Source organism: Fistularia commersonii, chromosome 27 (genome assembly GCF_037954325.1).
Source record: "Fistularia commersonii isolate RoL2024-O1a breed Wild chromosome 27, RoL_Fcom_v1.0, whole genome shotgun sequence".
Lineage (NCBI taxonomy): Eukaryota > Metazoa > Chordata > Actinopteri > Syngnathiformes > Fistulariidae > Fistularia > Fistularia commersonii.
The window spans coordinates 14,306,312-14,334,126 of record NC_141310.1 but is presented as its reverse complement, the minus strand read 5'-3'; the positions used below and the strand labels follow the sequence as shown (position 1 = coordinate 14,334,126).

Here is a 27,815-nt window from a genome sequence, read left to right as displayed (position 1 = left end):
AATACAAACACACACACAAGTGAAGGCACATTCTGGGAGAGTCCAAGTTGGGGTTCGGGGGGTTCGGGGGGTTCGGGGTCCTCCACCCCTCCTCTTCTTCTTCTTCCTCCCACAGGCATGCAAACACGCCGGCGGTCCCCACAAAGGCGGTTAAAACAGGTTATTTTAAGAATTGGGTCAAAGACTACAAAAATAAAAATCAGACTAAAATAGAAAAAAAATTAGCTTTCATACGACACAAATTGAGATTAAAAAAAGAAGGCCGGGGTGGCGGCCAGTTTGCATCCCGTGTTGGCCGTCCGCTTCCACTTCCTCACTTCCTGTCCGCCAGAAGCCGTCCAATCGGCAGTCTTCCCACCGACCGCCAACCGCCTCAGCCTCAGCCTTAGCCTCAGCTTAGCCTTAGCCTCAGCTTAGCCTTAGCCTCAGCTTAGCCTCAGCCTTAGCCTCAGCCTTAGCCTCAGCTTAGCCTTAGCCTCAGCCTTAGCCTTAGCCTCAGCTTAGCCTCAGCCTTAGCCTTAGCCTCAGCTTAGCCTTAGCCTCAGCCTTAGCCTTAGCCTTAGCCTCAGCTTAGCCTCAGCCTTAGCCTTAGCCTCAGCTTAGCCTTAGCCTTAGCCTCAGCCGTAGCTTCCTGTGCCGGCGGCCCCGGCCGGGGTTCCGGCGGTCCGTGGGCTCCAGCTCGGGGGGGGGAGGTCACTTGCATAGCTGGGAGGATGAAGAGGAGGAGGATGAAGAGGGAAGACCTTCTCCCACATCCAGCCGGAGTCAGTTCCCCCTCCTCCTCTGCTCAGCTGCTCCAGGACTTGCGGTCGTCCCCCCGCCGTGTCAACGCCGTTTCCCCCCGCAGGACGGGCACGTGGGCCGAGGGGGCGGAGTCTGCGGCGCGGCGGCCGACGCAGAGCCGGTCCGGGCGGACCAGAACCCCGTGACCCGCCTTGCAGTGGAAGTAACGATGGCCGCCCACCGAGCCGTCGTTCTTACCTGGAGGACACGGGGCAGCGTCACCGTGGGCAACACGGAACCGACATCTACGCCAACCAATCACAGAGGACTCTGGGCAGAGGGGCGGGGCTTAACCCGCACCGCTCACCTGTCAATCATACATTCAACCATTCGCCCGCTCACTCACGCCTACGGACACCTTGGTGCTCAATGAACCTCTGAGTGCCCACAGACTCAAGAACCCAGGATGGAGAACATGGAGAGAAGATGGAGAGAACATAGGATGGAGAACATGGAGAGAAGATGGAGAGAACATAGGATGGAGAACATGGAGAGAACATGGAGAGAACCCAGGATGGAGAACATGGAGAGAACATGGAGAGAACACAGGATGGAGAACATTGAGAGAACATGGAGAGAACACAGGATGAAGAACATGGAGAGAACATGGAGAGAACACAGGATGGAGAACATGGAGAGAACACAGGATGGAGAACATTGAGAGAACATGGAGAGAACACAGGATGAAGAACATGGAGAGAACATGGAGAGAACACAGGATGGAGAACATGGAGAGAACACAGGATGGAGAACATGGAGAGAACATGGAGAGAACACAGGATGGAGAACATGGAGAGAACATGGAGAGAACACAGGATGGAGAACATGGAGAGAACATGGAGAGAACACAGGATGAAGAACATGGAGAGAACATGGAGAGAACACAGGATGAAGAACATGGAGAGAACATGGATAGAACACAGGATGGAGAGCAGAGAAAGAACTTAGACAAGTGATCGTGGAGAGAACCCATGCTGGAAAACACTGAAGACAACGGGGAAACCCAGGCATGAGAACATGGAAAGCAAACGGTGAGGAGATGGAGAGAACCCAGGCAGAACCAGGCGGGAGAACATGGTGAGAAGATGGTGAGAAGATGGTGAGAACCCAGGGGGAGCCCTGGATGGAGAGCAGAGAAGGAACTTAGCGAGTGACAGTGGATAGAAGCCGATAGAGAATCGGTCCAGGAGCCTAGCGTAGCCTAGCCTAGCGTAGCGTGCGCTGCAGAGCCTCCGGCCTCCACCAGGAGGAGCTGTGTGTGGGAGGCGGGGCAGGAAGGAACCAATGAGAGGGCAGAATGTGTGGCGGCGGCGTGTTGAGAAGGTCCACTCACCTGCGGGCGTGTCCAGCTCCACGCCCACCCACACGCCGTCGGCGAACAGCGTGGCTCCGACGTATCGCACGGTCCCGGCCTTGCCGCTGCCGACCGTCACCGCGGCGCCGTCCACCAGCCAGTCGGGCGGCGCGTCGTCGTGGCGACGGTCTCGGCCGTCGGCAAAGACGTCGCTCCTCTCCGCTGTCTCGCCTCCTCCGCCCGGGTTCGCCGGCTTCCGCTCCGGGGCGGAGTTCTCCGCCGCCGCCACGTCATCGCAGCTGTGGGAGACGGCGTTGGCGGCCATCTTGGCGCCACACTGGGGAGGAGAGGTCACGTCAGCGCCCCTCGGCGGGGAACGCGTCTCGGCGGCGAGCAGGGAGGAGGAGGAGGACGAGGGGCGGAGGACGTCGGACAGGGTGGCGGTGGAGACGCTGGTGGAGAAGTAGCCGCTGGACGATTGGCTGAGCGGGCTGAGGGGGGCGGAGTCATGCGGGTCATGCACAGGAAGAGGAGGGGCCTCCGACATCTCCGACCGTCGCTCTTTGGCGGGGGGGCGCTGGACGGCCGCCTGGGGGGGGCGCCGGTCGCCATGGTGACAGAGGGATGCATGCAGACAGAACAGCAGTCAGTGTCAGTCGCCGGAGAAGAAGAAGAAGAAGAAGAAGAAGAAGAAGAACATCTGCAGGTACAACAACAACAACATGACTGAAGGAGGGGATCGGGGGGGCCGAGGACCCGTCCTCCTTCCAGGAGAACCGGACCTTCCTCCGGCCTGAAGGTCCTGAGCCCGGAGCTCAACGGAGGAGCGAGGATCCTTCTCCACCTTCCTCCTGGCAACCTCACCTGGACACCAGGAAGCAGCACCATCACTTCTGTCCAGAAGAAGACGGCGGAGGAGGAAAGCAGAGGTGGACCAGGACAGAGGAAGGTGGAGGATGAAGAACGTGTTTTGGCTACAGGAACAACTGGCTGCTGTCAGAGAGGATTGAGAACCCAAGGAAGAGAAGAAGAAGAGAAGAAGAAGAGAAGAAGGGGAGGAGCCTCTCACCGTCTCAGCCTTGGCCCGAGTGTCTTCTCCTCCAGAAGACGTCATGATGCGAGGCGTGTGCTGCAGCAGGACGACAAAAATCCACCATCACACACTGACACACACACACACACGCGCACACGCACACACACACGCACGGTGTGAGGCTCCGCCCCCGGGTGTTCCTGACCTGCTGGTTGGGCGTGGAGGGCCTCAGCTCCTTCCTGTCGTCGCGCGCCGGGAACAGAGACTTGAGCAGTTTGGGCATCTGAGGAACCAACGCCTTCACTGAAAAATAAGAGGCAGCAAGTCCTGAGAGACCTGGAGGGGGAGAGGAGGAGGCCAGGAGGTGTGGAAGATGGAGAGAGAGAAGGTGAAAGCCAGCACAGAAGACGGCGTCAGCCGCGCAGATGATCGTCGTCGCTACGGCGACGGGTCTGAACCGCGATTTCTAAAGCGGCGGGCAACCGACGGCCGCCTCTCCACGGCGGGCGGGAGAAGATCCACGCCGGAAATGAGCAGAAGGCGGAGGCTCGACGGCAGGAGGAGGCGGGCGAGGAGATCTTACCTGCCTCCGGCTCCGGGGCGGCGGGGAAGGGCGTGGAGGACGAGGAGGCGGAGCAAGTGGAGGGGGAGGAGGCGGGGCGCGGGAGCGGGCGGCACAACTGCGACGGCGAGAAGATGTCCTGCTGGCTCTCCCAGCGAACCTGAGGAGCAAACACCACCAGAGGCGTCAGACGGACGCACGAGGAGGAGATCCGGATGCGGGACGGACGCCGCCATCTGGAGGCGGGGCTTCCAACAAAGAGGGGAGGAGCTCCGCCTTTCAGAGGCCGGAAAGCTCGCAAACCTTTTCAGTCACAGGAGACTGAGACCCTCACCTTGTCATCCAGGAGACACGTGGTGGACAGGTCCTGCCTGCTGCCCGACAGCTGAGGACACACACACACACACACACACACACACACACTATTCAGTGGTGCTGCATCAGTGTGGAACCCTGGAGCTCCTCCAGCAGGAGGACTTCCTGTTTACCCTGTGCACGGACGGCGAGCTGAGGCTCCTCCTGCCGCTCCTGCCTCTGCCGGCCAGCTGCTCCTTCACGGCCACCTCCTGCAGGAGATACGAGGCGGAGCGTGACCAGCGTGACCACCGGGCCTCCCGGGCGGCGGGAGAGCAGGAGCTGCGAGCCCACCTGTCTGAGCCGGTCCAGGGTGAGGATGTTCTCCAGGTTGAGGACGCTCCGGAGGTACTTCTCGATGGCGGCCTCGTCGTCGGCCGACTGGCCGTTGTGGGCGCTGGCGGCGATCCGGGCCAGCATCTCCCGGTCCTCGGACCCCGGGGCGTCCTGGGGGGAGGTCGGGGGTCGGGGGTCAGGGGGGGTCGGAGCTCGGGGGACGGGGGTCGGCCTCCTCGCCGGTCTTACCCCGGGGATGTTGGACACCACGTCGAAGGTGACGCCGCAGCCGGGGAGGGTGCTGCGCGCCGACATCCTGCGGAGAAGGCTGTGGGCAAAGCCCTGGCGTCCCGGCGTCACGTTGACGCAGATCCTCTTCCTGAGCACCAGCTGCATGTCTGCAGGGTGGCTGAGCTGGACCACCGCCCGCACCGTCAGGTAGGCGCGCTGCTCCGGCCAGGCGCCGCCGCGGCTCAGCTGAGGGCACTCGTGGACGGTGGAGTCCCACGACGCCTCCGCCTTCACCTGGGGGGACGGAGGACGGTGAGGACCTCACATGAGGTGTCGACAGGTAGACGGTGACGGGAAGACGCCGCGAGGCGTCAGAGGACGTGCAGATGTTCCATCAGAGATGAGACGTTCCTCTGTTCCTTCACGCCTGAGTCCGATCGGTGAAGGCAAAGTCCTCGGCGGCGGCGGCGGCGGCCCGGAGGAGGGCGGGCGGCCTCACCTCGCCGTCGTGGTGTTTGACGATCTGCAGGTCGAAGAAGTCGTCCTCGTCCTCGCCGCTCAGCGTGGCGTCCCAGCCCCCGGCGTCCGGCACCTCGAACTGGTCCTGGGAGCTGAGGTCGTCGGCTGTGGAGCGGCACGGAAGAACAAGGAGGGCGTGAGGAGCGGCGGCCAGAAGCTCCCGCTCCAAACCTTCTCCGGGCCGAGGCGGACGTACGTTTGAGGTTCAGGAACAGGACGGGGATGTGGGTCTCCATGCCCGGGAGGGGAACCCTGCGGAGAATCCGGCAGAAGCCTTCAGTCGGCGCCCCGGCGTCAGCAGAACATCTGGTGCCTCCGAGGGTCTGAGGGTCCTCACTCACCACTCGGCCGGAGCTCCTGGGATGCCGCTGCCGGCTGAGGGCACCATCACCGCGTTCCTCTCCTCCGTCAGCGTCAGACGCCACTCCAGCAGCTGGGCCTCCCTCTCCACGTCGTCCTCCGTTTTCTCTGCCGGGGGGTGAAGGACCCGGGTCAGACTCGGACCCTCCATCCGTTCCGGTTCCGGTTCCGGGCTCGTGTTCTACCTGCTTTGCTGACGAGGCTCTGCAGGTGCTGGTCCAGGTACTCCTGCCTCTTGGTGAGGGCCGACAGCCACTGGCGCCGCAGACGCTCCAGGTCTCTCTCCTGCCGCACAGCGACCAATCATGACCCGCCCCCGCAGGCCCCGCCCCCGCAGGCCCCGCCCCCCCCGCCTCACCTGGTAGCTGTCCATGTCGTCGGCCTCGGCGCCGCTCAGGGCCGGCCGGACCTCCACGCAGCCCACCGACACGGCCAGCACGATCTCCGCGATCAGAGGCATGGTGCCCGAGTCCTGCACCGAGCGCACGTCCACCTGGATCCTCCTGGACTGGCCCTGGACACGGGGAGATGGTGGTTGGCGAGGGTGTGTGTGTGTGTGTGTGTGTGTGTGTGTGTGTCTCACCTGGCGGAGCTGGAAGATGCCCCCGGTGCTGACGTCCCTGGCAGGAACCACCTCCACCGGGACGAAGTCTCCGTTCTCGTTGATCTCCAGGATCTGGATCCAGAGCTCCAGGCGCCGCGTCACCTCGCTCCACCTGGGCGACACACACACCACCAGATGAGGCTTGCTGGAGATCTGACCCCGTAGGTCAGCCTCAGTGTGTGTGTGTGTGTGTGTGTGTGTGTGTGAGTCCACCTGTCCCTCAGGGTGCGTGTCTTGGCCTGGATGATGCTGAGGTCCCACAGCGCCGGGTTGCGCCCGGCGTCCGCCTGCCTGTGTCCGTACACCTCGATGGCGACCGCCCCCTCCGTCAGGTACTCGATGAAGTCCTCCGACACCGACACCGACAGCTCCTGGGGGGGGGGGGGGGGGGGGTCACACCTCTGAGGACTTCAACCCCCGGTCGCCTCGGCAACGGGCCTCACCTTGCAGCTGTCGAACACCACCATGCAGTGCGGGTCCTTGATGCTGGGCGAGGAGGAGGACGTGTCCACCTCCGGCGCCACGATGATGGGCTCCCGCTGGTCCCAGAAGGAGTACTGGCAGAACACGAAGTTGGACAGGTGCTGGGGGAGACCCGTGGCCTGCAGGATCTTGATCTGGAGGACGGGTGGATGCGTCACGGCACCGGGGTCTGAGGGGACTTCCAAATCTGTGTGTGTGTGTGTGTGTGTGTGTTCTGACCATGCAGACCAGTTTACGGTCCTGGACCTCCACGTCCTGGTTGTTGTCCAGCTCCTCCCCCCCGGCCATACTGTCCTCCAGCCCCCCTCCGACCCTCACCACCTCCACGTGAAGCCGCCCGGCCACCTGGTGGTGGAAAGAGGTTTCAGTCTGAGAAGATCCCAGCAACCATCTCCACCTCAGCTCCTGCTCCCCTGAACCTCGCTCAGTCCCACCTGGAGCCTGTTAGAGACTAAAACGGAAACTCGCAGGAAAGGTGGTCTTTCCAGAGGAGGACAGAGAAGAAGGCGGAGGACGTGAAGAAGCGCACGGCGGAGACTCGCCGCTCCTCCCTACCTCCCCCTTCTGGTTGATGATGGGAACGGCGTACTGGAGCTTGACGTCGTAGAAAAGCGAGGACAGGAAGACGTTGGCGACGCCGATCAGGCTGTGGTTCTCCTGCTCATCGAAGAAGGGGTCGGCACGCCGGAAGTACGAGCGCATCACCTGGGGGGGGGGGGGGGGAGTTAGGAGCGGCTAGCTGGCTAACATTAGCTTAACCGTTAGCAGTGGAGAAGGAGCTCACGGGGTTGTCGTTGTGGTGGAGGTCGTAGTCCTGCCACTCCTGGTACAGCTCCCTCATGTCCACCAGACGGTTCTCCATCTTCTCCAAACTCCAGATCTGCTTCCCGCGACATCGGCGCCGCACCTGGATGGCAGGTTCACTGAGCACAGCGTCCCTCTGTGCGCACGCACACACACACATACACACACACACACACACACACACATTAGACTGAATCCAAGATGTTTGTTGAGGAGCTCCTCCCGGTGTGAGGCGGACCTTGCGGTTGGCGTTGAGGTTGTCGGAGGGGATCTGCAGGGTCACCCGGTACTCCGTGTGCCTCTCCAGCTCCTCTGCGATGAAACAGGCCTCCTGCACCAGAAGGTTTGCTCGGACGATCTGCTCCCGCAGCCGCCGCAAGCTCCTCACCAGCACCGCCTCCCTGCGGAAGGACGACCTCGTCTGAGCCCGACACCTGAAGATACTCGGATACTTTGCGGAGCCGAGGCGACGTGAGAAACATCTGTATCTGCCCTGCGGCTGGTCGACCCGCGGCCGACGTTCTCAGCCGGCTCTTCACGAGTCCAGCGGAGGTCCTTCAGACCGGCCTGCGCCTGCGGCGTCAGGTGGACGTACCTGTCCTCGCTCCACTGCCTCAGCCGGCTCTGGGCGCTGGTGGAGTGGCTCATCCCCGCGCCGCTCAGTCTCTCCAGGCTGCGGTAGTGCGACTGCTGCCCTCCGCCGCCGCCCTGCTGGCCGAGAGCGGGTCCTCCGGCCTGCCCCGGGGACGGGCGGTCCGGGTTCAGCTTGCGGCGAAGCTGCTGGAGCTCCTGCTCGTACATCTGCCTCTGGCGCTCCAGGGCCGAGCGCTTCTCCTCCTCGTGCTGCCGCTCCAGGGACTGGAGGACGGCCTGCATGGGGTCTGAAGCAGAGCGGCGGGCGGAGGGACGCCGCCGCCGCCGTCAGCCACGACGGCGAGGTGGCGAGCGGTCACGCGGCTCGCGCGCCGCCGCTCCCTGGAAGGGGGACTCACCGTTGCTGCCCAGGGCCTTCATCATCACCTCCGTCTGGGCGAACTCGTAGGAGAAGCTCACTTCGCTGGAGACCTCGCTGGCCGAGTCGCCGTCACCGTCCAGCTGCTCGCTGCTTCCGCTCTTCTTCATGGGGCCGCCCTCGCCGTCCTCGTCCTCGCCCGCCCGGGACCGCCGCTTGGGCAGGTTGATCCTGGCGGGGTAAAGGCTGGAGGTAAGGGGGGGATCTGATCAAACTGTCCTTTGCAATCTTCTGCATCGTTTACTCTGTTTTCCCTCAATAGTGCTTCCGCTGGATTGCTGTGTAAACATCATTTCCTGCTCAGACCTCCCTGGAGAGAGCGGTTAGCGGCAGACCAGGAGGAGGAGAAGCTAAAACAGCAGAAAGTAAATAAAGGAGACGCGGGCCGAGCCGGAGGCCGTAGCAGGCGGACCGGGACGCCTGCAGATGCCGGTCTTCAGGACCAAACGTCCTCACGGTCCGACCTGGACTCTGGACACTTCCCGTGGAGACGAATCAAAACACTACGAGTGCTTTTAAAGAAGGGACGTGCACTTTATAATATAACAAATAGTAATATCCATATATTCCATCCATATAATCCATTCAGGAGAAAAAGACAGTGGTTTTTTTACAATTTACAAACAAGTCCCAAATAGTTGGTCAGTTGTATTTAGATGTATTTAGCATGATTGAATATCAACAAATGTGTTGTCGAAGGACTTTTATTTGGGCACCTATAAAATATCCCTATGGAGCCTCACACTGGATCGTCATACGTTGACCAGGTTTTTCAGTTTGGAAGAGCATTATTTGACCACGGAGATGTCCTGGGAGGTTCTCAGTCATCTGGGTCAACTGGACTTGATTTTCTTCAAGTGAAGAATATCAAATCCAGGTGCCACGACAAGAAGATTTTGACAAAAATTTGACCACGGAGTCTCAGACAAGCTGAAGACCCTCTTGATTTTTGTGAGTCGCTTTGGATAAAAGCGTCTGCTAAATGACTGTAATGTAATGTAATGTAATGTAATGTAATGTAATGTAATACGGGCTAAAAGCCGATGTAGTGGAGGTGTTGGGAGGAGTTTCAAGTTCCACTGAACCTCCCGGATCCACCTTTCACGCTATAACGTGGTGCTAAATTTAACATTGCTCCACTTTATGACTAACTGGACGGGTGAAGCTGCTCCTCTTTGTCAAACCATCGAACCATCTCATAGAGGACGCTCTCCGTCTCCATCTCCTCACGGACGAGTCCACCCCACACACACACCTGCTCCTGCTGGCCGTGATTCTCTCTGAGCCACCGAGCGCCGCAAAGCCGAACGGCACCTGGGAAGTTCCTCCGTCCTACAGCGGAAACGTTCCCCTCGTCGGGGACGAGCACAACGCCGAGGCATCTCCTGCGGTCCTGCCGGAGGTCTGAGGACCTCCTCCTCCCGCGGAGGCCGTTACCCACAATGCTAACCAGGAGTGTGTATCCTACGGCGCGGAGGCGCGGCGTCGGGTACCTGAAGAAGTGGTTGTTGCCCCAGAGGATGCGGTCGCCGTGGTGAAGCTGCAGGGCGCTGGTCACCGGGGATCCGTTCACACACGTCCTGTCAGACAGCACAGGTCAGCGTGGGCGCTCGCCGCCGGCTCGGCTGCCCTCCGCGGCCGCTCACCGGGCGTTGCGGTACGGCGACAGGACGACGGCGGCGTCCGCCGTGATGTCGATGACGCAGTGCTCCGCCTGGATGCCCATCCCGCACAGCTGGATGTCCTGGGAGTCGGCCGAGCCCACCAGGGTGTGGTCCTGCACGGGGAACCCGGGTTAGCGGGCGGCCTCGCCGCGCGCGCAGGGGTTAAGCTAGCGCCGCGGTCAAAGGTCGACTAGAGGGGGGGGGGCCTTCAGACGGACCCTCGGAGCGAAGAGAGAGACGCGCTAACGAGCTAGCGGCGTGCGGCGCGCACCTTCAGGTAGTAGACCAGCAGCTCGTTGAGCGCTGGGTCGGCGTTCAGGTTGACCAGGAAGCTCTTGTCGTCCCCGACCTTGATGCCCGAGGACTGCAGGGAGATCCCCAGGCTCTCCAGCTGCTTCTGCCGCTCCTGCAGACCCAGGACAGTCCAGGTCACCCTGATACCGGCCCGGCTCCCGGAGAAGCTCCCGGCCCCGTGTCGCCACGCTCACCTGTGCCACCTCCTCCGTCTTGCGCAGCTTGTCCTCCCAGGTGATGGTCATCTCCTGGATGAGCTTCTCGGACTCCTCCAGACGCTCTTTGAGCTCCGGGGCCTTCAGGGACTGCAAAGGAGGGCGTCGGGTGAGGAGGCTCGGCGGAGAAGGTCCTCGCCGGACACGGAGCGGCGCTCACCTCAGCCTGGGTCAGCTGCACCCTCAGCTTCTCCACCTCCTCTCGCAGCTCCCTGATGATGCGGGCGTTGGGGTCCTCGTTGACCACGGCGTGGTTGACGATGTTCTTGGCCCGGTCGGCGTAGCGCAGCGTGGACAGGGTCTCCTCGTAGTTGTCGGCCGCCGGACTCACCGTGGCCACCATGGCCGTGCGGCTGTTGCCCCCGAGGCAGTCCTGAGGGCAGGAGGAGGACCGGGTGAGGTGTTGCTCGCCACGCCTGGGCGAGTTACCGGACCAGAAGGTACCTTCAGCAGCCACGTCAGCACCGAGTCCCTGTAGGGGACGAACTTGGTCTTGTTCTTGGCCGTCCCCTGCTCGGCCAGAGCCGAGATCACCAGGCCCAGGGTGGTCAGAGACCTGGAGGACACACAGACCCGAGGACCTGAAGAAGGCCACCTCACACACACCAGGAGACACCAGGGGGCCTCGGGACCTCCAAGGAGCTCCACGGGACTTTACAGGAAAGAACAAGTAGTTACAGCGATGACGAGCTCAGCGGTAGAGCATGGATGAGGTCCTGGGTTCCATCCCTGGCATCTCCACTGAGAATATCTGCCAAATGACTGGTGTGTGTGTGTGTGTGTGTGTGTGTGTGTGTTGTGGATCCACCAGGTTTCAATGGATTCCTCAGTCTGATATCTAAGCTGACATACCAGCCATCAGTGGACGTCCAGCAGGGTCAGCTGGAGCTCACCCCCCCCCCCCCCCCCAGTGGGTCAAAGGTCAAATGCCCCCCCGGTCAGAAACATCTCCTGAAGCTCCACTGCAGCTCATGGCAGCAGGAAGCCTCGGTTTGGAGGATGTGCTGTGGTTAGAAAGAAAACTCAGACAAAGAAGATTTAAATGCTGCTGTGGGAAACATCTGCGTGTGTGTGTGTGTGTGTGTGTGTGTGTGTGTGTGTGTGTGTGTGTGTGTGTGTGTGTGTGTGTGTGTGTGTGTGTGTGTGTGCCTACTTGTTGATGTTGCTCCCCTCCTTCAGCCGCTCTCCAGCCGCTCCCGTCTTGGCGGCCCGTTCACTCCCCGCCAGGTCCACCAGACTCAGCCGGCTCACCTTCTCCCCGCTGGTCTGCAGGGACAAACCAGTCCTTTCAGGTCCTTTTCTTCTCGACCAAGCAGGTCCTCGTCTCCAGGCCGCCACCACGAGTCGCCCTGTTTTGGTTTGGAATTCCACATTTGACGGTGAAGGCGACGCTCGTGTCCCACTCCAGGTCTTCTCCTTCTCCTGCAGCTTCTTGCTCGAGTTTTATTTAGATGGTCTTTTTTTGGTGTGCGGGAAGAAAAAAAACCTGGACGGGAGACGTCGGCACATGAAGGGCTCCGGGGCCGAGTCCTTCTCACGGGCTCAGATCTTCCATCCAGAGTCCAGGATCCAGCTCCGTCTCCGTCGGTCTTCGGCTCAAACGGACAATTAGCCGTGGAAGCCGGGAGCTCGGCTCCAGATGTAATTAGAGACCAGAGGCCACGAGGACCAGAGGCCATGGAGACCAGAGGCCATGGAGACCAGAGGCCATGGAGACCAGAGGCCATGGAGACCAGAGGCCATGGAGACCAGAAGCCACGAGGACCAGAGGCCATGGAGACCAGAGGCCATGGAGACCAGAAGCCACGAGGACCAGAGTCCAAGGAGACCAGAGGCCATGGAGACCAGAGGCCATAGAGACCAGAAGCCACGAGGACCAGAGTCCAAGGAGACCATAAGCCACAGAAACCAGAGTCCAAGGAGACCAGAGGCCATGGAGACCAGAGGCCACAGAGACCAGAGTCCATGGAGACCAGAGTCCAAGGAGACCAGAGGCCACAGAGACCAGAGTCCAAGGAGACCAGATGCCATGGAGACCAGAGTCCAAGGAGACCAGAGTCCATGGAGACCAGATGCCATGGAGACCAGAGTCCATGGAGACCAGAGGCCATGAGGACCAGAGGCCATGGAGACCAGAAGCCATGGAGACCAGAGTCCAAGGAGACCAGAGGCCACGGCCGGGGCTCCTCGGCAGCGTCCGGACGGGAGGAGCAGGTGGATCTCCGTCCAGAGATCTTTCTGTCTGTCTGGCCATCACCGCCTCCACCGAGCTCCGGGTCTCCATCCTGGTATGTGGTCTGGGTTCAAATGGACCCTGAGCTCTGAGGAGGAGGAGGAGTCCAGCAGAAGCTGAAGTCATGTGCTGGTCCAGGACTGTAATTCAAGTGTGGTTGGAGGCCAGAGGAGAGGAGGAGGAGGACTCCAGTCAGCGGAGAAGATCTCAGGAGAGCAGACACTGCATCCTGCCTGTCCAGCTAACACACTAACATGCTAACCAACATCTGAGAAGAACACCAGACACCTTCTCCATCTCCTCTCATGGGCTGCTTTCCTCAGAGCAGCAGCGTCACATAAAGACGGCTTTGTGTGTCGGCGTCGTCACGACAACAACAGGCCTGAGAGCAGCACGGCTGGCCGGCCAGCATGGACGCTGCGGAGATGATCTTCTGCTGACTCAGAGGTCAGCAGGAGGACTTCGGACAGCAGAGGAGGAACGTTTGGAACAGAGGAGGCCCCGCCCACGACCACCGGGAGCCCCGCTGCTGATTGGTCTGCCGCGGAGGCCCCGCCCACGACCACCGGAAGCCCCGCTGCTGATTGGTCCGCCGCGGAGGCCCCGCCCACGACCACCGGGAGCCCCGCTGCTGATTGGTCTGCCGCGGAGGCCCCGCCCACGACCACCGGAAGCCCCGCTGCTGATTGGTCCGCCGCGGAGGCCCCGCCCACGACCACCGGGAGCCCCGCTGCTGATTGGTCCGCCGCCGAGGCCCCGCCCCCCCACGACCACCAGGCTCACCCCCGACTGCAGGTCCTTCAGCGTGTGCGTGAGGATGATGTTGAAGACGGCGTGCGAGCGGCTGCTCTCCTCGTTCATGTTGGTCGCTGCCACGGTGCGAGACTTGTTCCCCTCAGACATCAGAGACTCGATGTCCTGTCAGGAGATACAGGAGGACATCAGGACAAGGAGAAGACCGCTACGCTGAGAACCTGCTGAGGAGATGGACCACCCAGGCAGGACAGCGTGGACAGAACCCACAAAGTAAACACAGGGAGGAGAACATGAGGAGAACCCAGCCAGGAGATGGTGGCAAGAACATGGGGAGAACATTGAAAGAACATGGTGAGAACATGGAGAGAACGTGGTGAGAACATGTTGAGAATGTGGGGAGAACGTGGAGAGAACGTGGAGAGAACGTGGTGAGAACATGAAGAGAACCTCTGGAGAGAACGTGGAGAGAACGTGATGAGAACATGGAGAGAACGTGGAGAGAACGTGGAGAACGTGTGGAGAGAACGTGTGGAGAGAACATGGAGAGAACCTGGAGAGAACCTGGTGAGAACCTGGTGAGAACCTGGTGAGAACCCAGGCAGGTGACAGGTGTAAAGACACAGATGAGTCAGGGGTTTGATGGTCTGCTACATGGAGGTCCTGCAGCCAGAGAGAAGGTCCAGGTGCTCACCTTGTAGCTGGCCACGGCCAGCCTGGACAGGCCGTCCACGTACGGGCCCAGAACCTTGTGCTCCCTCACCCTGAGGGTCTGCCTGCCCCTGCAGAGGAGAGGAGATCAATCAGTCCACGGCTTCCACACCTGCAGGTCCAGCGGCTCCAGCAGGCAGACCTTCTTCTTCTGCCCCTGGACCTCAACCACCACAACTTCAGCACTCTGAGAAGCCCATATGGAGGTCAGATGTTAGGCTCCTCTCTGCTAGGGTCAGAGGTCACGGGGGTTCTTCTCCATGGACCAGAAGCAGGTGGCGGCAGGGACCACGGTCTGCAGACATGATGACTTTAAACTAAGACCTGGAGATCCTGGAGACCTCCTGGTTGCCCCACACATGACCTACTACTGGACTCGGACCTTCTCCCTGACATGGTGACCACACCGGAGAAGGTATCCAAAACCCTTTCCTCTGACTGAAGACCTCCCTCCTCCTCTTGCTCGGTGGATCTGAGAAGTCACGGCGCCGCTGATTATCTGATCAGATAGTCGGAGGAGATCCTTGTGCTTGGTTGAGGAGCAGGAGAACCCTGGGGCTTCTTCTGGCTTCTTCTCACACTGATCCCTGTGTGATCTGTCGGTGCAGCTCTGAAGGTGATTTCATGCGGTTTCCTGGATCGTCTCCTCACCGGCCAACATCAGGTGCGTGTTTTACTTTTAATTTTCTACCGATTCCAAGGTGACCACATCTCCACAAGTTCATCTTCTGCGGGCTTTTCTTGGAAATGAAGTCACGAGGAGGAACCCTGGAGCTTCAATCAGGAAAGGCCCAGCAGACCTGAGAGTCAGATGTTCACGTGGTCCACCCAGGGAGGTCTGATGGACAAACACCGCTCCACCCAAGAATGCTGGACAGCTTCAGGTTGTCCAGGATATCTACTCCACATGACGTGACCGGTCCAACGCCCGCGGAGCTTTCTCTAGGTTCTCCTGGAAACCTTCTGCGCCGTGAGGTTTCCACAGCTCTGATGGAAACCACTGCCAGTTGTTTCTTCTGCCAACGCTAGCGCACGAGGGGGTAACCCTCAAAGCAGAGGCGGGGGGACGTACCCTTTGGGGTCCAGCAGGTCCCGGACCTTCTCGTTGTAGATCTCCATGTAGGAGACCTCCACGGTGAAGCTCTCCTGCTCGCGCTGCTCCTTCTGGGTGCGATCGAACAGAGCGCTGCAGAGGCGAGGGATCAGGCCGGGCTGGTCCACCGAGCCCATCATGGTGTATGACTTCCCTGAACCTGGACACACACACACACACACACACACACACACACATCACTCTAACACACTGGGAGTGCACACACAGATGTGTGTGTGTGTGTGTGTGTGTGTGTGTGTGTGTGTGGGACCTCACCTGTCTGTCCGTAGGCAAAGATACAGGCATTGTAGCCCAGGAAGGCGTTGTGGAGAAGACTTTCACCAAGGCACTGGAACACCACCTCCTGACCTGCACACACACACACACACACACACACACACACACACACACACACACACACACACACACACACACACACACACACACACACACACACACAGGCTTAATATTCAACACAGTGATTCCAGGAGAAGATAACATCTAATCAATCCTCAGAGGACACACCTGCAAACTTCTCCTTGTCAGACTCGTCCATGGACCAGAAGCAGTAATCATAGGCAAACACCTGGAGGGAGCCAGTCCAGGTTAGCGTTAGCATCAACACACACACACACACACACACACACACACACACTGGATGTTTGCTTCACTGGAAATGGGCACAGAGTGCACGTGGTGACGTGCACTGGAATTCCAGATCATCCCATAAAAAGAAAGAGCGCGTGTCCTGCTAATCAGTGTCATGGAGCAAACAGCGTGTTGTGTTCAGGTTCATCACTGGCAGTGGGACTTTTGAGCGTCTAGAAGACTTCCAGCAACAAGTCTTTTCAAGCAGCCAGTCTCTGACTGAGAGGAACTCAGACGCTCTCACACACACTCACACACACGTCTTTGTGTAACTTGATGATTCATAGTGGTGGAATTAGCTCCTTACTCGGTGTGTGTGTGTGTGTGTGTGTGTGTGTGTGTGTGTGTGTGTGTGTGGTTACCTTGGACTGACTCCTGGTGTGGGGGGTCCATGGGAGCGTGCAGGGAGGAGAAGGGAGAAGATTAGCTTCACATCAGAGTCCTGCAGACGTGATGCCTTCAGGCTCCCACACAGCCGGTGGGAAAGCAGAGCAGCGGCCATGAGAACACACTGCCTTTCCATGGAGCGGCCCATTTTACAGGAAGCCCACAAACGCAACACGAGGCAGCAGGTAAAAACTAGTCACATACACTGACTCACACACACACACACACACACACACAGACACACACACACACAGTGTGTGTTTCATGTGAGAGTCCCGAAGGTCATGTTGTTGCCGGGGCCGGAGTCCAGGCCATTAACCCCGTCCCTGTTGGCTGGACGTCTGAGAGCCAGCAGGGGGCCACGTTTGGGAGAAGGTGAGGGCTGGAGGAGAACCTGACACTGGTTTGGACCAGAGAGATGGTGAGTCAGAGACGTGTGCGAGATGTTTGGTAGGAGAGGAACTCGGGAGACCGATGAAGAATACGTGGCTGCTTTGTCAAAGGGACATGTGATGCAAGACAAAGGATGGTCTCCACCCAACATGGAGGTCTCACCCTGACCTGGAGGTCTCACCCTGACCTGGAGGTCTCACCCTGACCTGGAGGTCTCACCCTGACCTGGCAGAGAAGAAGCTTGTCCCTCAGGCGGTGAGGCAGAGGGTGGAGTTCTCCATCTTGTTAGAACTTGGCCGCCTGCTGCCGCGAGAGCATGCAGGAACCTGCTGCCAGGAGCTGATCCAGGAGCAGCTCCTGGGTCAGACCTCCACCATCAGCCAATCAGATCTCACAACCAGGATGCTTATCAAGGGCTGAGGTTTGAGGTTGACCTACAAACTCCTGAAGCACAACACACACACACACACACACACACACACACACACACACACACACACACACACACACACACACACACACACACACACACACACACACACACACAAAAGAGGGGGGTCGAGCATGTTTGATGTATGGAGTGATGACAGCTGTCATGGCTGCTCCATAGACCGCAAGGGGGGCACATCTTATCATCACACACACACACACACACACACACACCGGCGAGCCTGCAGTCAGGAGAGTCGTGGACACGCCCCCTCGCTCCTCCTCATCATTTAAAAAATGTCTTCACGCATGGCCGCCGCCCCCGGACTGTACCACCTCCCTCCGCGGGGGGGGCTGGAATGTTAATCTGAAACACGCCCGCCGTCCGCCTGACGCGCTGCCGTGGCTGTCGCCATGGTGACGGAGGGGGTTCCGACGCCGGCGCGGGTCGGCCGGAGCTCGGAGAACCTCGGCGCTCTCCATCATGGACGAGGAGAGCACCTGCTGCTCCTCCACGACCTCCTGCTTGGTTCTCCGTCCTCCTCCCGCCGGCGGGTTCATCGAAGACCACGTCCTCAGCAGGTGTGGATGAGGAGGTCGACGCTCGGAGGATGGACAGATGATGTGACCGGGTCAAGCCCCGCCTCTCGGCCGTGGTCGTCGCCGGGACCTTCTGAAGAACAGAAGTGTTCCTCACCCTCGGGGTCCATCCTGCTTGCAGAGAGCAGCTGCGTCCCAGGTGAAGGTCGGAGAACAGTGACCTCCTGCCTCCGTCTTCAGACAAAGCCAAGGTCAGAAGAACCGTCCCCGTCTGGTTTTTAAACCCTCACCAGAAGCTCACCTGTCGCCGCGGCTAACGAAGGACACTAACTAGGTCATATTAGGTTCTCCCTCCTCCAAACATCTCAGGCTTTCTGAGCACCACCTGATGGATCGCTGCCTGTCCTCCAGCTGTTGGAGGCTGTGCAGGCGCTGTGAGCCAGCAGGTCACCAGGCTGAAGGTATCTCCACTCCCCTGGGCTTCTTCTCATGCCTCTACCCACGACTCCAGTGAAAGCCTGGCCCTTTCCAGGATGCTTCTCCTTCACACTTCTTCAGTTTCCTGAAGGACTTCAAACATCTGACCCCTTTCTGAACACACAGCCGCCAGTTTGTTTTCCTGACGGGGGAAACAAGGAAAATGGCCACGGCGAGGGAGAAGGAGGAGGAGGAGAAGGAGGAGGAGAAGCAGGAGGAGGGGGAGGAAGAGGTGAAGATCAGCCACGGAGGCGGAGCAGAGCAAAGTCCTTCTGCTGGAAAAGCTGAGGCACGGCGAGCGGCGAGCTGGGAGGAGGAAGTGACCTTCCAACGCATTCAGGGCGGGGAGACGCCGCTCGCAAGGGGGCGGAGCCAAACACACCACACTGACAGAAGGATCAGCTGGTGCTCCGTGTGACGGCGCACACACACACACACACACACACACACACACACACACACACACACACACACACACACACACACACACACACACACACACACACACTGAACACATCCATTTGTTTTCCCTCAGGAGCCTGTTGGTCTGCTGACGCTGACCTGGAGTCGGACCAGGACACACACACACACACACACAGCTATGTGGAAAATATGTGTGTGTGTGTGTGTGTGTGTCCGCTCAGGAGACTGACGCCGACTTCCTCGCCTTGTTTCCAACAAACATGGAGGAAGTGGATGGAGGTAAACAAAGAGCCCTTCATCATGGCCGCACCGAGGAGGCGTCAGCGTGTCGCCATGACATCATGGCGCCGTGACATCACAGCGACATCACGGCGACATCACAGTGACATCACGGCATCACCAGATTCTCCTGACAGGTCCCGACCGGCTTCTCCTCCTCATCTCCGAACTTGAAGGTTTTAGCGGTGATGTTCTGCCGCCCCGCCGGCCGATGAGCCGCAGAGTCTGAGAGCCGTCGCCGAGCGTCTCCGAGCACCCGGGAGGCTCCGAGCACCCGGGAGGCGGCGGCGTCCGGAAGGCCGGCGTCCGCGAGGCGTCGCATCAGCGGCGCTCGCTGAAGAGTGTCCTCAGAGCCCAGGAGGTCCTCAGAGAAAAGCCTCTGTTTGTGTCCAAACACGGCTAATCCTCGGCTTCAGATACAAACTGTCCGGCCGCCCCAGGAGACCTTCATCCAGGCTGCACGGCCACCTGGTCTTCTCTGCTCCGCTCACACTGGCCTGGATTCCACCACCAGAAGATCCAGTGGCCACCAAAGCACCAGGAGAAGAGCCGCACCCTGTGCCTGTTAGCATGTAGCCTCGCTACGCATCGGCAGTGTGTGTGTGTGTGTGTGTGTGTGTGTGTGTGTGTGAGAGATGGTGGATCAGGACATTCAGCTGGTCATGTTGGACAGGAGACGAGGCCAACCTTCGGCCACCTTCTCCCCTCCTTCTCCTCTACATGAAGCTGACTGTCCCATGTCATTGTCAGCGAGGTCTTTCCCACCTGCTGCCCCGTGAGCCCGCCTCCCCTTATCCGTGCACCATCCGTGCACCAGCCGTGCGCCATCCGTGCACCAGCCGTGCACCGGATGATTGATTCCTGGATCACGCCTGGTGGATGTTCTTATCATGTTCAGTGAACGGCCCCGGCTGCTGCAGGTCCTGGTGCAGTAGTCCTGGTACTCCTGGTGCGGTGGTCCTGGTGCAGGTCCTGGTGCAGTGGTCCTGGTCCTGGTAGTCCTGGTGCGGTAGTCCTGGTACTCCTGGTGCGGTGGTCCTGGTGCAGGTCCTGGTGCAGTGGTCCTGGTCCTGGTAGACCTGGTACGGTGGTCCTGGTCCTGGTCCTGGTAGTCCTGGTACAGTGGTCCTGGTGCGGTGATCCTGGTGCGGTGGTCCTGGTCCTGGTAGTCCTGGTGCAGGTCCTGGTGCAGGTCGTGGTGCAGGTCGTGGTGCAGGTCGTGGTGCAGGTCGTGGTGCAGGTCGTGGTGCAGGTCCTGGTCCTGGTGGTCCTGGAGCTCCGGCCGGCGTCCCGTCTGTTGTTTGCTGCTCCATAAATGTCAGCAGGAAGGTTTATGGCGGACAGATGCCGCTGTGAATTAGGGGTTTTCCTTTCAATCCCCCCAGTTGTTCTTCTCCTCCTTCTTCTTCCATCATCTCCTCTCTCAGAGAAGAGCCTCCATGGTCACTGGCGGCGACCCGGGGTCGACCTCCCTCTGTGTTGCCACGGAAACAGACGGGCCGGGAAAAAGGGAGGAAACCGAGGCGTCGGAGTGACGAGCCGACGCACCGAGGAGAGAGGAGTCCATCTTTTCATGAATGATCGCTCCTGTCCGCCTCCCCTGTCTGCCAGCCGACACACACACACACACACACACACACACACACACACACACACACACACACACACACACACACACACACACACACACACACACTCCCAGCTGCTGCTGACTCCCTGCCTGCAGGCCTGGTTTCCCCACTTCCGATGTGGAATCTGCAGTCACAAGAGGCTCTTTCTCCAGACGCTGATAAGAGTCGGGTGGGGGGGTGATGGTGTGTGTCTGTGTGTGTGTGTGTGTGTGTGTGTGTTGTGTGTGTGTGGGGGGGGGGGCAGTCACACCCCCGGCCAACCACCAGCCCGTGAGAATATGTGATTAAACACAACAAAACATTATTTATCGAAGCCGCATCCTCACTGATGCAGGGATTTACTTCATCCACCCCCCACAAAAACAAAGGCTCACATTGTTGTGCATACTACTGCTGCACACACACACACACACACACACACACACACACACACACACACACACACACACACACACACACACACACACACACACACACACACCCTCCGATCAATAACCGATAATCCGGGGTGATGGATACTCCAGAAGCCAGATCAGTACGGGTGTAATCTCAGCCTAACCAGATCAGCATGAGCTTGAGGACAAAGCTGCTGGTCATGTGACAGCCAGCTGGAGCTCCGCCTCCTCATCCACAGAGCCAATCAGTAATCCACGGAGAAGGAGATCAATGAGGCGCGCGGGGGTTACCTGGAGTCGGCCTTGCCCAGGTTGGTCCCGGCAGGATGGAGGACGGTCTGGTTCTTCACCATCTCCACCACGCACTTGGTGTTGAGCTCCTTCTCTGCGGGCGGGGGGGAGAAGAGGAAGCGTGATGAGCGGGGGGGCGACACGGCGTCCGAGGCCTGAGGGAACATCTGGAACGTCTGCCTGGAGGGACGCTCACCAAGACCTCGCCCGGAGAGGTCAGGAGGAGGTGCCCTTGGAAGAAGGAGCAGAAGAAGCAGCAGGAACGAGCCCACTAAATATTCTGCCTTCCACTTCCTCTGACATTGAATCTACAGCTCAACTTCCCCTTGCCCGCCGCCGCCGCCGCCGCCACCGCTCCACCTGCTGGCCGGGGCTTTTAATTTCCTGACCTTGGCCTGAGGGACAGCCGTCACACGAGAACGTCCCACATCACCGCCTGACCACCGGAGTGAGGAGTGTAAGCAGATGGAATGGTCATGGAGGGCGTGGACACCAGCCACCACCTGCAGGCTACGGGACAACACCACGGTTGCCGGGGCAACGCCGCACGCCTGTCTGAGCTGAAGCTGTCAGCGGGACGACCACGATGGTTGCAACACACACACACACACGCACACACACACACCCTTGCCATTTCATCACATAGATAATAGGTCTGGCTGCAGGACTTGTTACCCCCCCCCCACACACACACACACACACACACTCAGGACTTCCTCCTGTGTTTTGCCCCCTTGCACAGTGGGGTCAAAGGTCAGCGCTACAAAAGCACACCTTCAGCTGGAATCCACTGTTTGCTCTGTGACGCTTCCTGATAGCAGCTGCAGCAGCCTCCTCTACCCAGTAACACACACTTCACCTCCAGCTAATGTGTGTGTGTGTGTGTGTGGAGGGGGTCTTGTCAACATGTTTATGGTAAACACACACACACACACACACACACACACTGCTCCACCCAGGCTCTGTCAGTCACCATGAAAACAACAGGGACTCGCTGTTTACACTTTTAGAGTTTACACCACTTTATCAGTGCCAGACACACACACACACACACACACGGCATTGTGGCTGGTGCGTTGGGACGCGGCTCGTGTCGGCGGCCTGGAACGTCCCGATTACCTGCAGGGCATCAAACGGTCGCCGTGACTTTGTTGCCAGGCAACAGGGTTTTGTTTGAACCTGAAAATAACAAGCGCCTGAACGCTACAAAACACAAGCTAAGATCGAAATAAGGAACTCTGTCTCAGTTTCCTCTGAAAGTAAAAGTCTGTGCGCTCCGGCGCGGGTCGGGGGTCGTGACGGGTCGGATCCCGACCGACGTGGAACCCCGAAGAGGAGGAGGGAGACGGAGCCCGACTCCCGACGGCTCCGTTCCCGGGCACCGCAGCTGCGCTTCCTGCTCGGCGGCGGCGAGGAAAGTGTGATGGCGTGCAGTTTGGATAAATGTACCCATTGTTATCGCGCTCTCCTTCCTCCGTCGGCGGCTCCGACTTTCCAGCGGCCCGTCGGGCCGGCTCTCCCCCGGACCGCCCGAACCCACGCCATGGAAACGCTCCGAGTTACGCAACGCCGGCAAACATGGGTCTGGCGGGGTCTCGCCGCCAGGGAGGGGGATTAGCTCGCGCGGTCGCTAACGCGGCCTCCTCCTCCTCCTCCTCGGGACCGAGCGGGGACGACCTCCACGCCGGCCGGGCCGCGGCCATGGGAACGCAAGACATTACGCAACGCTGGCAAACAGCGCCTGGGACGCCCTCCCTTCCTGCCTTTGTCCGTCCAGCGGCGTCCCAGGTGGAGGCGGGAGGACGCCCGCGTATTGTTCCCGCCCGCCCGGGCCTTCGCCACGCCCCTCCACAGCGGGAAACGGCGGTTCCCGTCCGAGGCCCCCGACGGCTGACCGACGGACACGGACCGTCATATGACTGGCGACCTGAAGCTGCACCGGCAGGAAATAAGACGGAGGTCTCACGGCGGACGGAAGCTAAGACACCTGGGAGGCGGCGGCGGCGGCGGCGGCGGCGGCGGAGGCAGAGTCACTGGGAGACACGCCGGACAGCTCAGTCTTCATTAGCACTCAAGCTAATGGAAGGGAGATGTGTCACTGTTTCCATTCTACAATCATGACACACCCTGACACACACACACACACACACATTCCTCCAGAAAGCCACTAACCATAATATGTCCCCCTGACAGTGTGTGTGTGTGTGTGTGTGTGTGTGTGTGAGAGCTCTTCCAAGCAATCATTCTACAAACCGCTGTCAATCCAGAATTGCCGGCGGTTCAGATATTCAGATCACGTTGTCATAGTAACACAACACTGATGGTCCTCACAACCGGCTGCACCCGTCTCCATGACAACGGCAGGTGTTCGCAGTGTCGGACCCCGGACCCGCAGAGGGAGCCGAAGCTCCAGAGCCGCCGAGGCCAGATTGGGATTATCGGCGGGCGCCCGGCGGGACGGCGGGACGGAGGACGGCGCCGCCTCCATGGGAAATGTGGACGTGTGAAGAGGAGCGGAGCGTCGGAGCGTGAAGATCTGGACCAACACTGAGTCTTTGTTCTCATGTCTAATTTTAGAGACGAGGATGTAAGTTGACATGATGCCCCTCCCCCGCCCACCCCGGGGGGCTCTGACAGAGCCATGACACAAAGATGATGGCGGCGGCGGCGGCGGCGGCAGCAGACCGCAGGTCCGCTTTAACCCTTTCCTGACCGCCATGTTTCATGATTCTATGATCTAAACACCAGAACTGACACGTCAGGCACCGCAGAAGCCACTGCTGACCTCAATACACACACACACACAAACACACACACACACAAACACACACAAACACACACACTCTCTGAGAGACCACCTGACAGGTGAGTTTCCTTGGTGGCCGGTGGGGAACCAGGACGTTGAGACGCCTGCGCTCGCACATAAACCGGCTTTAAATATGGCTGGATGGCAGGCAGCCATGCAGGGGGAGGCCCACGCAACACACACACACACACACACACACACACACACCATGTGTGATCCAGACCAGCTAAAATCCAGCACTTGCCCCTTTTTTGTTAAATCCATAGCTCATCTCACTAATGGCGTCCCGTGGCGAGCGGCGGCGAGAGCTCTGACTGTCAGATGTTTTCCCGCCGTTGCTGCGCGGCGGCCGGACAGGAAGGATGGGCGGGGCCGCGGGGCGTTCCTGAGAATCCACGCGCCACGTCCGAGCAACCTCCTGCCCCGGACGGTCAGGGGCTTCTACCCCGACTCCTCTGGAAGGCGGGTCGGAGGTCCCTGCCGGCAGCGCGCCGAGCCGAACGGGAACTTCCTGTCTGCTCCAAAATAAAGCCTCGCCGGTTTCATCCGACCGCCTCTGGCGTTGCTTCTGCGTCCGAGAGCCGGGCTTCCAAACAGCGGGCGGGCCGAGCGGGTCGCGACCCCGCGGGAGGAGCGGAGAAGGTCCCTCGGCCCCCCGGCGCTGAGACGTTTCTTGTGGACTCCATGACTTCTTGATCAATGTCTCGAGCTCCTTTCTCAGGACCGGTGACCCGGCGTGGACCGCGTGAAGCCCCGGACCTTCAAAATAAAGGTTCCGGAGTTCTTGTCCGAACCTTCTCGCCATGACGGCCGCGCTCCATTTTCTTTCTCGCCGCATCGCGTCCGGTCGCCACGACGAGAAGATCCGGACACCAGGAGAACCTCCACGGACAGTTTGCGGAGGTTCTCCTGCCCTCCAGCGAAACCCTCTGGGTTTTTCAAGTCCCTCCTCCAGAACTAAGAGTCAAGGCTTGTTTTGGGTCCCTGACTTTCAAACTAAAAAGACGGTATTCTTCTTTTTAATGAGGGAAGAGGAGATGTTGGAAAGGCCCTGCTGAGGTCATTCTGAAGTCCACAATCTCAGGAGAAAGGAGAGTCGTGGTGTTTTAGTGTTGCGGATTCCCCAGACCCCCCCCAGACCCCCCCAGACCCCTAAGACCCCCCAGACCCCCGGACCCCCCGCCCTGCAGGGCCAGGTCTGGAGGATCCGCCCGGCCCGCCTCACCTCTCCGGTTCATGGGCCGCACTCGAACCGCCACCTTGACGTTGGAGTCGTCCAGGCTGGACTCCCCCATGCTGGAGTCCTTCACCATGGAGGCCTCGGAGGTCCTGGAGGCTCTCAGCTCATCCGGCTGCAGGCTCCGCCCGGCGGGGCTCCGCGCCCCGGGCACGGCGGCCTCTCGGAAATGGCAGGATAACGGACGCGGTCCTCCGGGGCGGCGGCCGCCGCTCAGCCGCTCCCGGCCCGGCCGAGCTCCACCAAGGCGCCGGAGCTGCGGGGAGACACGGGCGGATGAGAGGCGGCGAGGGGAGCCGGGGGCCGGGGAGGCGGCCGGCGGAGGGACGGCGGCGGCCGGCGGTCGGGGCCGCTAGCCGGCTAACCCGCGCCGGGAGGGACGCCGAGGTTTCGCCGACATAGCTGCCCGGCCCGGGGGCCGCCGGACGGGGCTCGGCGTACGTACCGTGCGGGGTTCATGTCCGGGACTCTCGGCCGGGAGCGGCGGCGGAAAAACACCGAAGAAGCAGAAGGAGGAGAAGAAGGAGGAGGAGAAGAAGGAAGAGAAGGAGAAGAAACGCCTGGCGACGGAAGGCAGCCTCCCTGTGGATGCCCTCCCTGGCGTCAAGCTAGCGGTGGGGGAGCGAGGCGCGGCTTCCGGCGCCCGATCTCTGATTTCAGAATAAAAGCACGAAATAAGACCCGCTAGACGCGACACGGGTGGGATCGGATTCGGGTTTCGCTTTGTTTATTTCTTTAAAACAAACTTGAGAACTCGGAAGCTCCAACCGACAGCCTCCGGGGGGGCGCCAGGGACCGCTGTCACACGCCCGGAGGGAAGGGGGGGGGGGGGAGGGGGCTCCCCCAAAGTTGAGAGGAAGAGAGAAAAAGCGAGCGTTCTCCGGCGGAGCAGCCAGCTTGGCGGCGATCTTCTCATAAAGAGAAGAAACACGGCGTTACTGACCTCCTGCGGGCCTCCAGGGCTGCGGGGCTGCGGGACGCACGACGCACGACGCAGGCACGGAGAGGAACAACCGGCGTGGCGCGGCGGCTCCCCGGGATAAACACGGCCGTGGAGGCGGGGGATGGGGGGGCGCCGAGGCCGCTGACAGCTGCTCGGACCCACGGAGGAAGAAGAAGAAGAAGAAGGAGCAGCAGAAGAAGAAGAAGGAGAAGAAGAAGAAGAAGAAGAAGCAGGAGAAGGAGAAGAAGAAGAAGAAGAAGAAGAAGATGCCCGTTCCACCAGATGTTTCCACGGCCCTGCCTGTCACGCGACACTTCCGCTGTTCACATGAGACACGTTCAATAGGATCACTTCCGGTTGGCCCTTTCAAAATAAAAGACAGGCTGATTTCCTGCTCGACTGCTTCCACATCTATCTATCTATCTATCTATCTATCTATCTATCTATCTATCTATCTATCTATCTATCTATCTATCTATCTATCTATCTATCTATCTATCTATCTATCTAATACACACATAAAAAGCTTTTGGATTTATCAATAAAAATGGTGGAATCAATAAACCAAAAAAGTGCTGTTTTTACAAAAATCAATGGGGAAAAATGGACGAATTTTACAGCCAATGCAACGCCAAAGTTATAAAGGGGACATTTGTGCCTTCTGCTGGACAAACCTGGACCCCCAGGCTCACTCACTGCAGATTGACGACTGGAGAGACTTTCTGGGCCTTCTGGTTCTTTAAATTCAAGATTAACTGATCAATTTGATCAATAACAAACTTAAATTGTGAAGAAAAACAAAATAAATAAGTGGTTAAATCCCCACAACCCATTATCATTCATCATATTCATCATACCATAACAACTGTACCCGTCAGATACCGTTTTATTTCATTTCACTTCATTGTTGAGTTGTATGATATTTGGAGGCTGCGATGGACGGGTCCAGGGGACCCGAGCACGGCTGCGACCCCCGACCCGCCCGCAGGACACGCTCGACTGACGATTCCTGTCTTGGCGACCGGATTTGAGTTTCTTCACCTGAAGACGTTTCGCCCCTCGTCCGAGAACTTTGCAGACCAAGCAGACCAGCAGACGCCTCACTCTCCATCAGCACTGAGGAGAGAGAGGAGGCCAAACAAGCTCTGCACAAACACAGGGCTGACACGGGGGAGCATTACATTACATTACATTACATTACATTACATTACATTACATTACATTACTTTTCATTACATTACATCACATTACATTGCATTACATCATATTACATTAAATCACATTACATGACATTACATGACATCACATTACATTACATTACATGACATTATATTATATTACATGACATGACATTCCAGTCATTTGTCAGACACTTTTATCCAAAACGACTTACAAAAAGTGCAATTCAGTCACCGAAGATCTAAAGTACCAGTAGTTGGAAGTCAGACGTCACCTCGACCAAACAGCATCTCAGAACCATATACATACATACATTCATTTCTTCTTTTCTGGGGGCTCTAAGTGTGATTAGTGGGGAAGTGTTTGGTGAAAAGGTGTGTTTCCAGCTCACAGCAGAAGATGGACAGCGACCTGCCGTTCTGACCTTTTTCTGGAGTTTGTTCCAGCGCCGAGGAGCTGAGGAGCCGAGGAGCCGAGAG

At 59.1% G+C, this 27,815-nt stretch overlaps 1 protein-coding gene across 4 annotated transcripts; it reads right to left on the bottom strand.

Moving 5' to 3' along the window:
- Nucleotides 1-653: 653 nt before the first annotated feature.
- Nucleotides 654-26,412, bottom strand: kif13ba (kinesin family member 13Ba). 4 transcript variants are annotated; one of them, XM_086174905.1, is made up of 39 exons: nt 26,158-26,412; nt 25,203-25,470; nt 21,172-21,265; nt 16,289-16,301; nt 15,804-15,864; nt 15,555-15,647; nt 15,258-15,438; nt 14,169-14,256; nt 13,505-13,639; nt 11,642-11,754; nt 10,933-11,044; nt 10,649-10,861; nt 10,468-10,578; nt 10,251-10,385; nt 9,962-10,092; nt 9,809-9,895; nt 8,296-8,486; nt 7,899-8,184; nt 7,542-7,704; nt 7,284-7,439; nt 7,055-7,204; nt 6,719-6,844; nt 6,460-6,633; nt 6,230-6,387; nt 5,996-6,128; nt 5,771-5,926; nt 5,598-5,697; nt 5,394-5,520; nt 5,249-5,304; nt 5,033-5,157; nt 4,552-4,827; nt 4,321-4,473; nt 4,161-4,238; nt 4,007-4,057; nt 3,694-3,832; nt 3,316-3,446; nt 3,147-3,206; nt 2,117-2,666; nt 654-981 (listed from the first exon to the last, which is right to left on the bottom strand). In XM_086174905.1, the coding sequence occupies exons 2-39, from the start codon at nt 25,288-25,290 to the stop codon at nt 788-790; spliced, it is 5,388 nt and encodes a 1,795-aa protein (XP_086031031.1). In that variant the 5' UTR covers nt 25,291-25,470; nt 26,158-26,412; the 3' UTR covers nt 654-787. The 4 variants fall into 4 exon arrangements, with proteins under 4 accessions (XP_086031031.1, XP_086031035.1, XP_086031034.1 ...); XM_086174909.1 differs by having other exon boundaries at nt 2,117-2,414; XM_086174908.1 differs by having other exon boundaries at nt 3,316-3,413.
- Between the last annotated feature and the right edge of the window lie 1,403 nt (nt 26,413-27,815).

Coding starts and splice junctions, on each gene's coding strand:
- kif13ba (XM_086174905.1), bottom strand. CDS start 25,290: ATGGTGAAGGACTCCAGCATGGGGGAGTCCAGCCTGGACGACTCCAAC. Junction 9,896..9,961: donor TCGCCGTACCGCAACGCCCG/GTGAGCGGCCGC, acceptor GCTGTCTGACAG/GACGTGTGTGAACGGATCCC. Junction 3,447..3,693: donor CGCCCCGGAGCCGGAGGCAG/GTAAGATCTCCT, acceptor CTCCCCCTCCAG/GTCTCTCAGGACTTGCTGCC.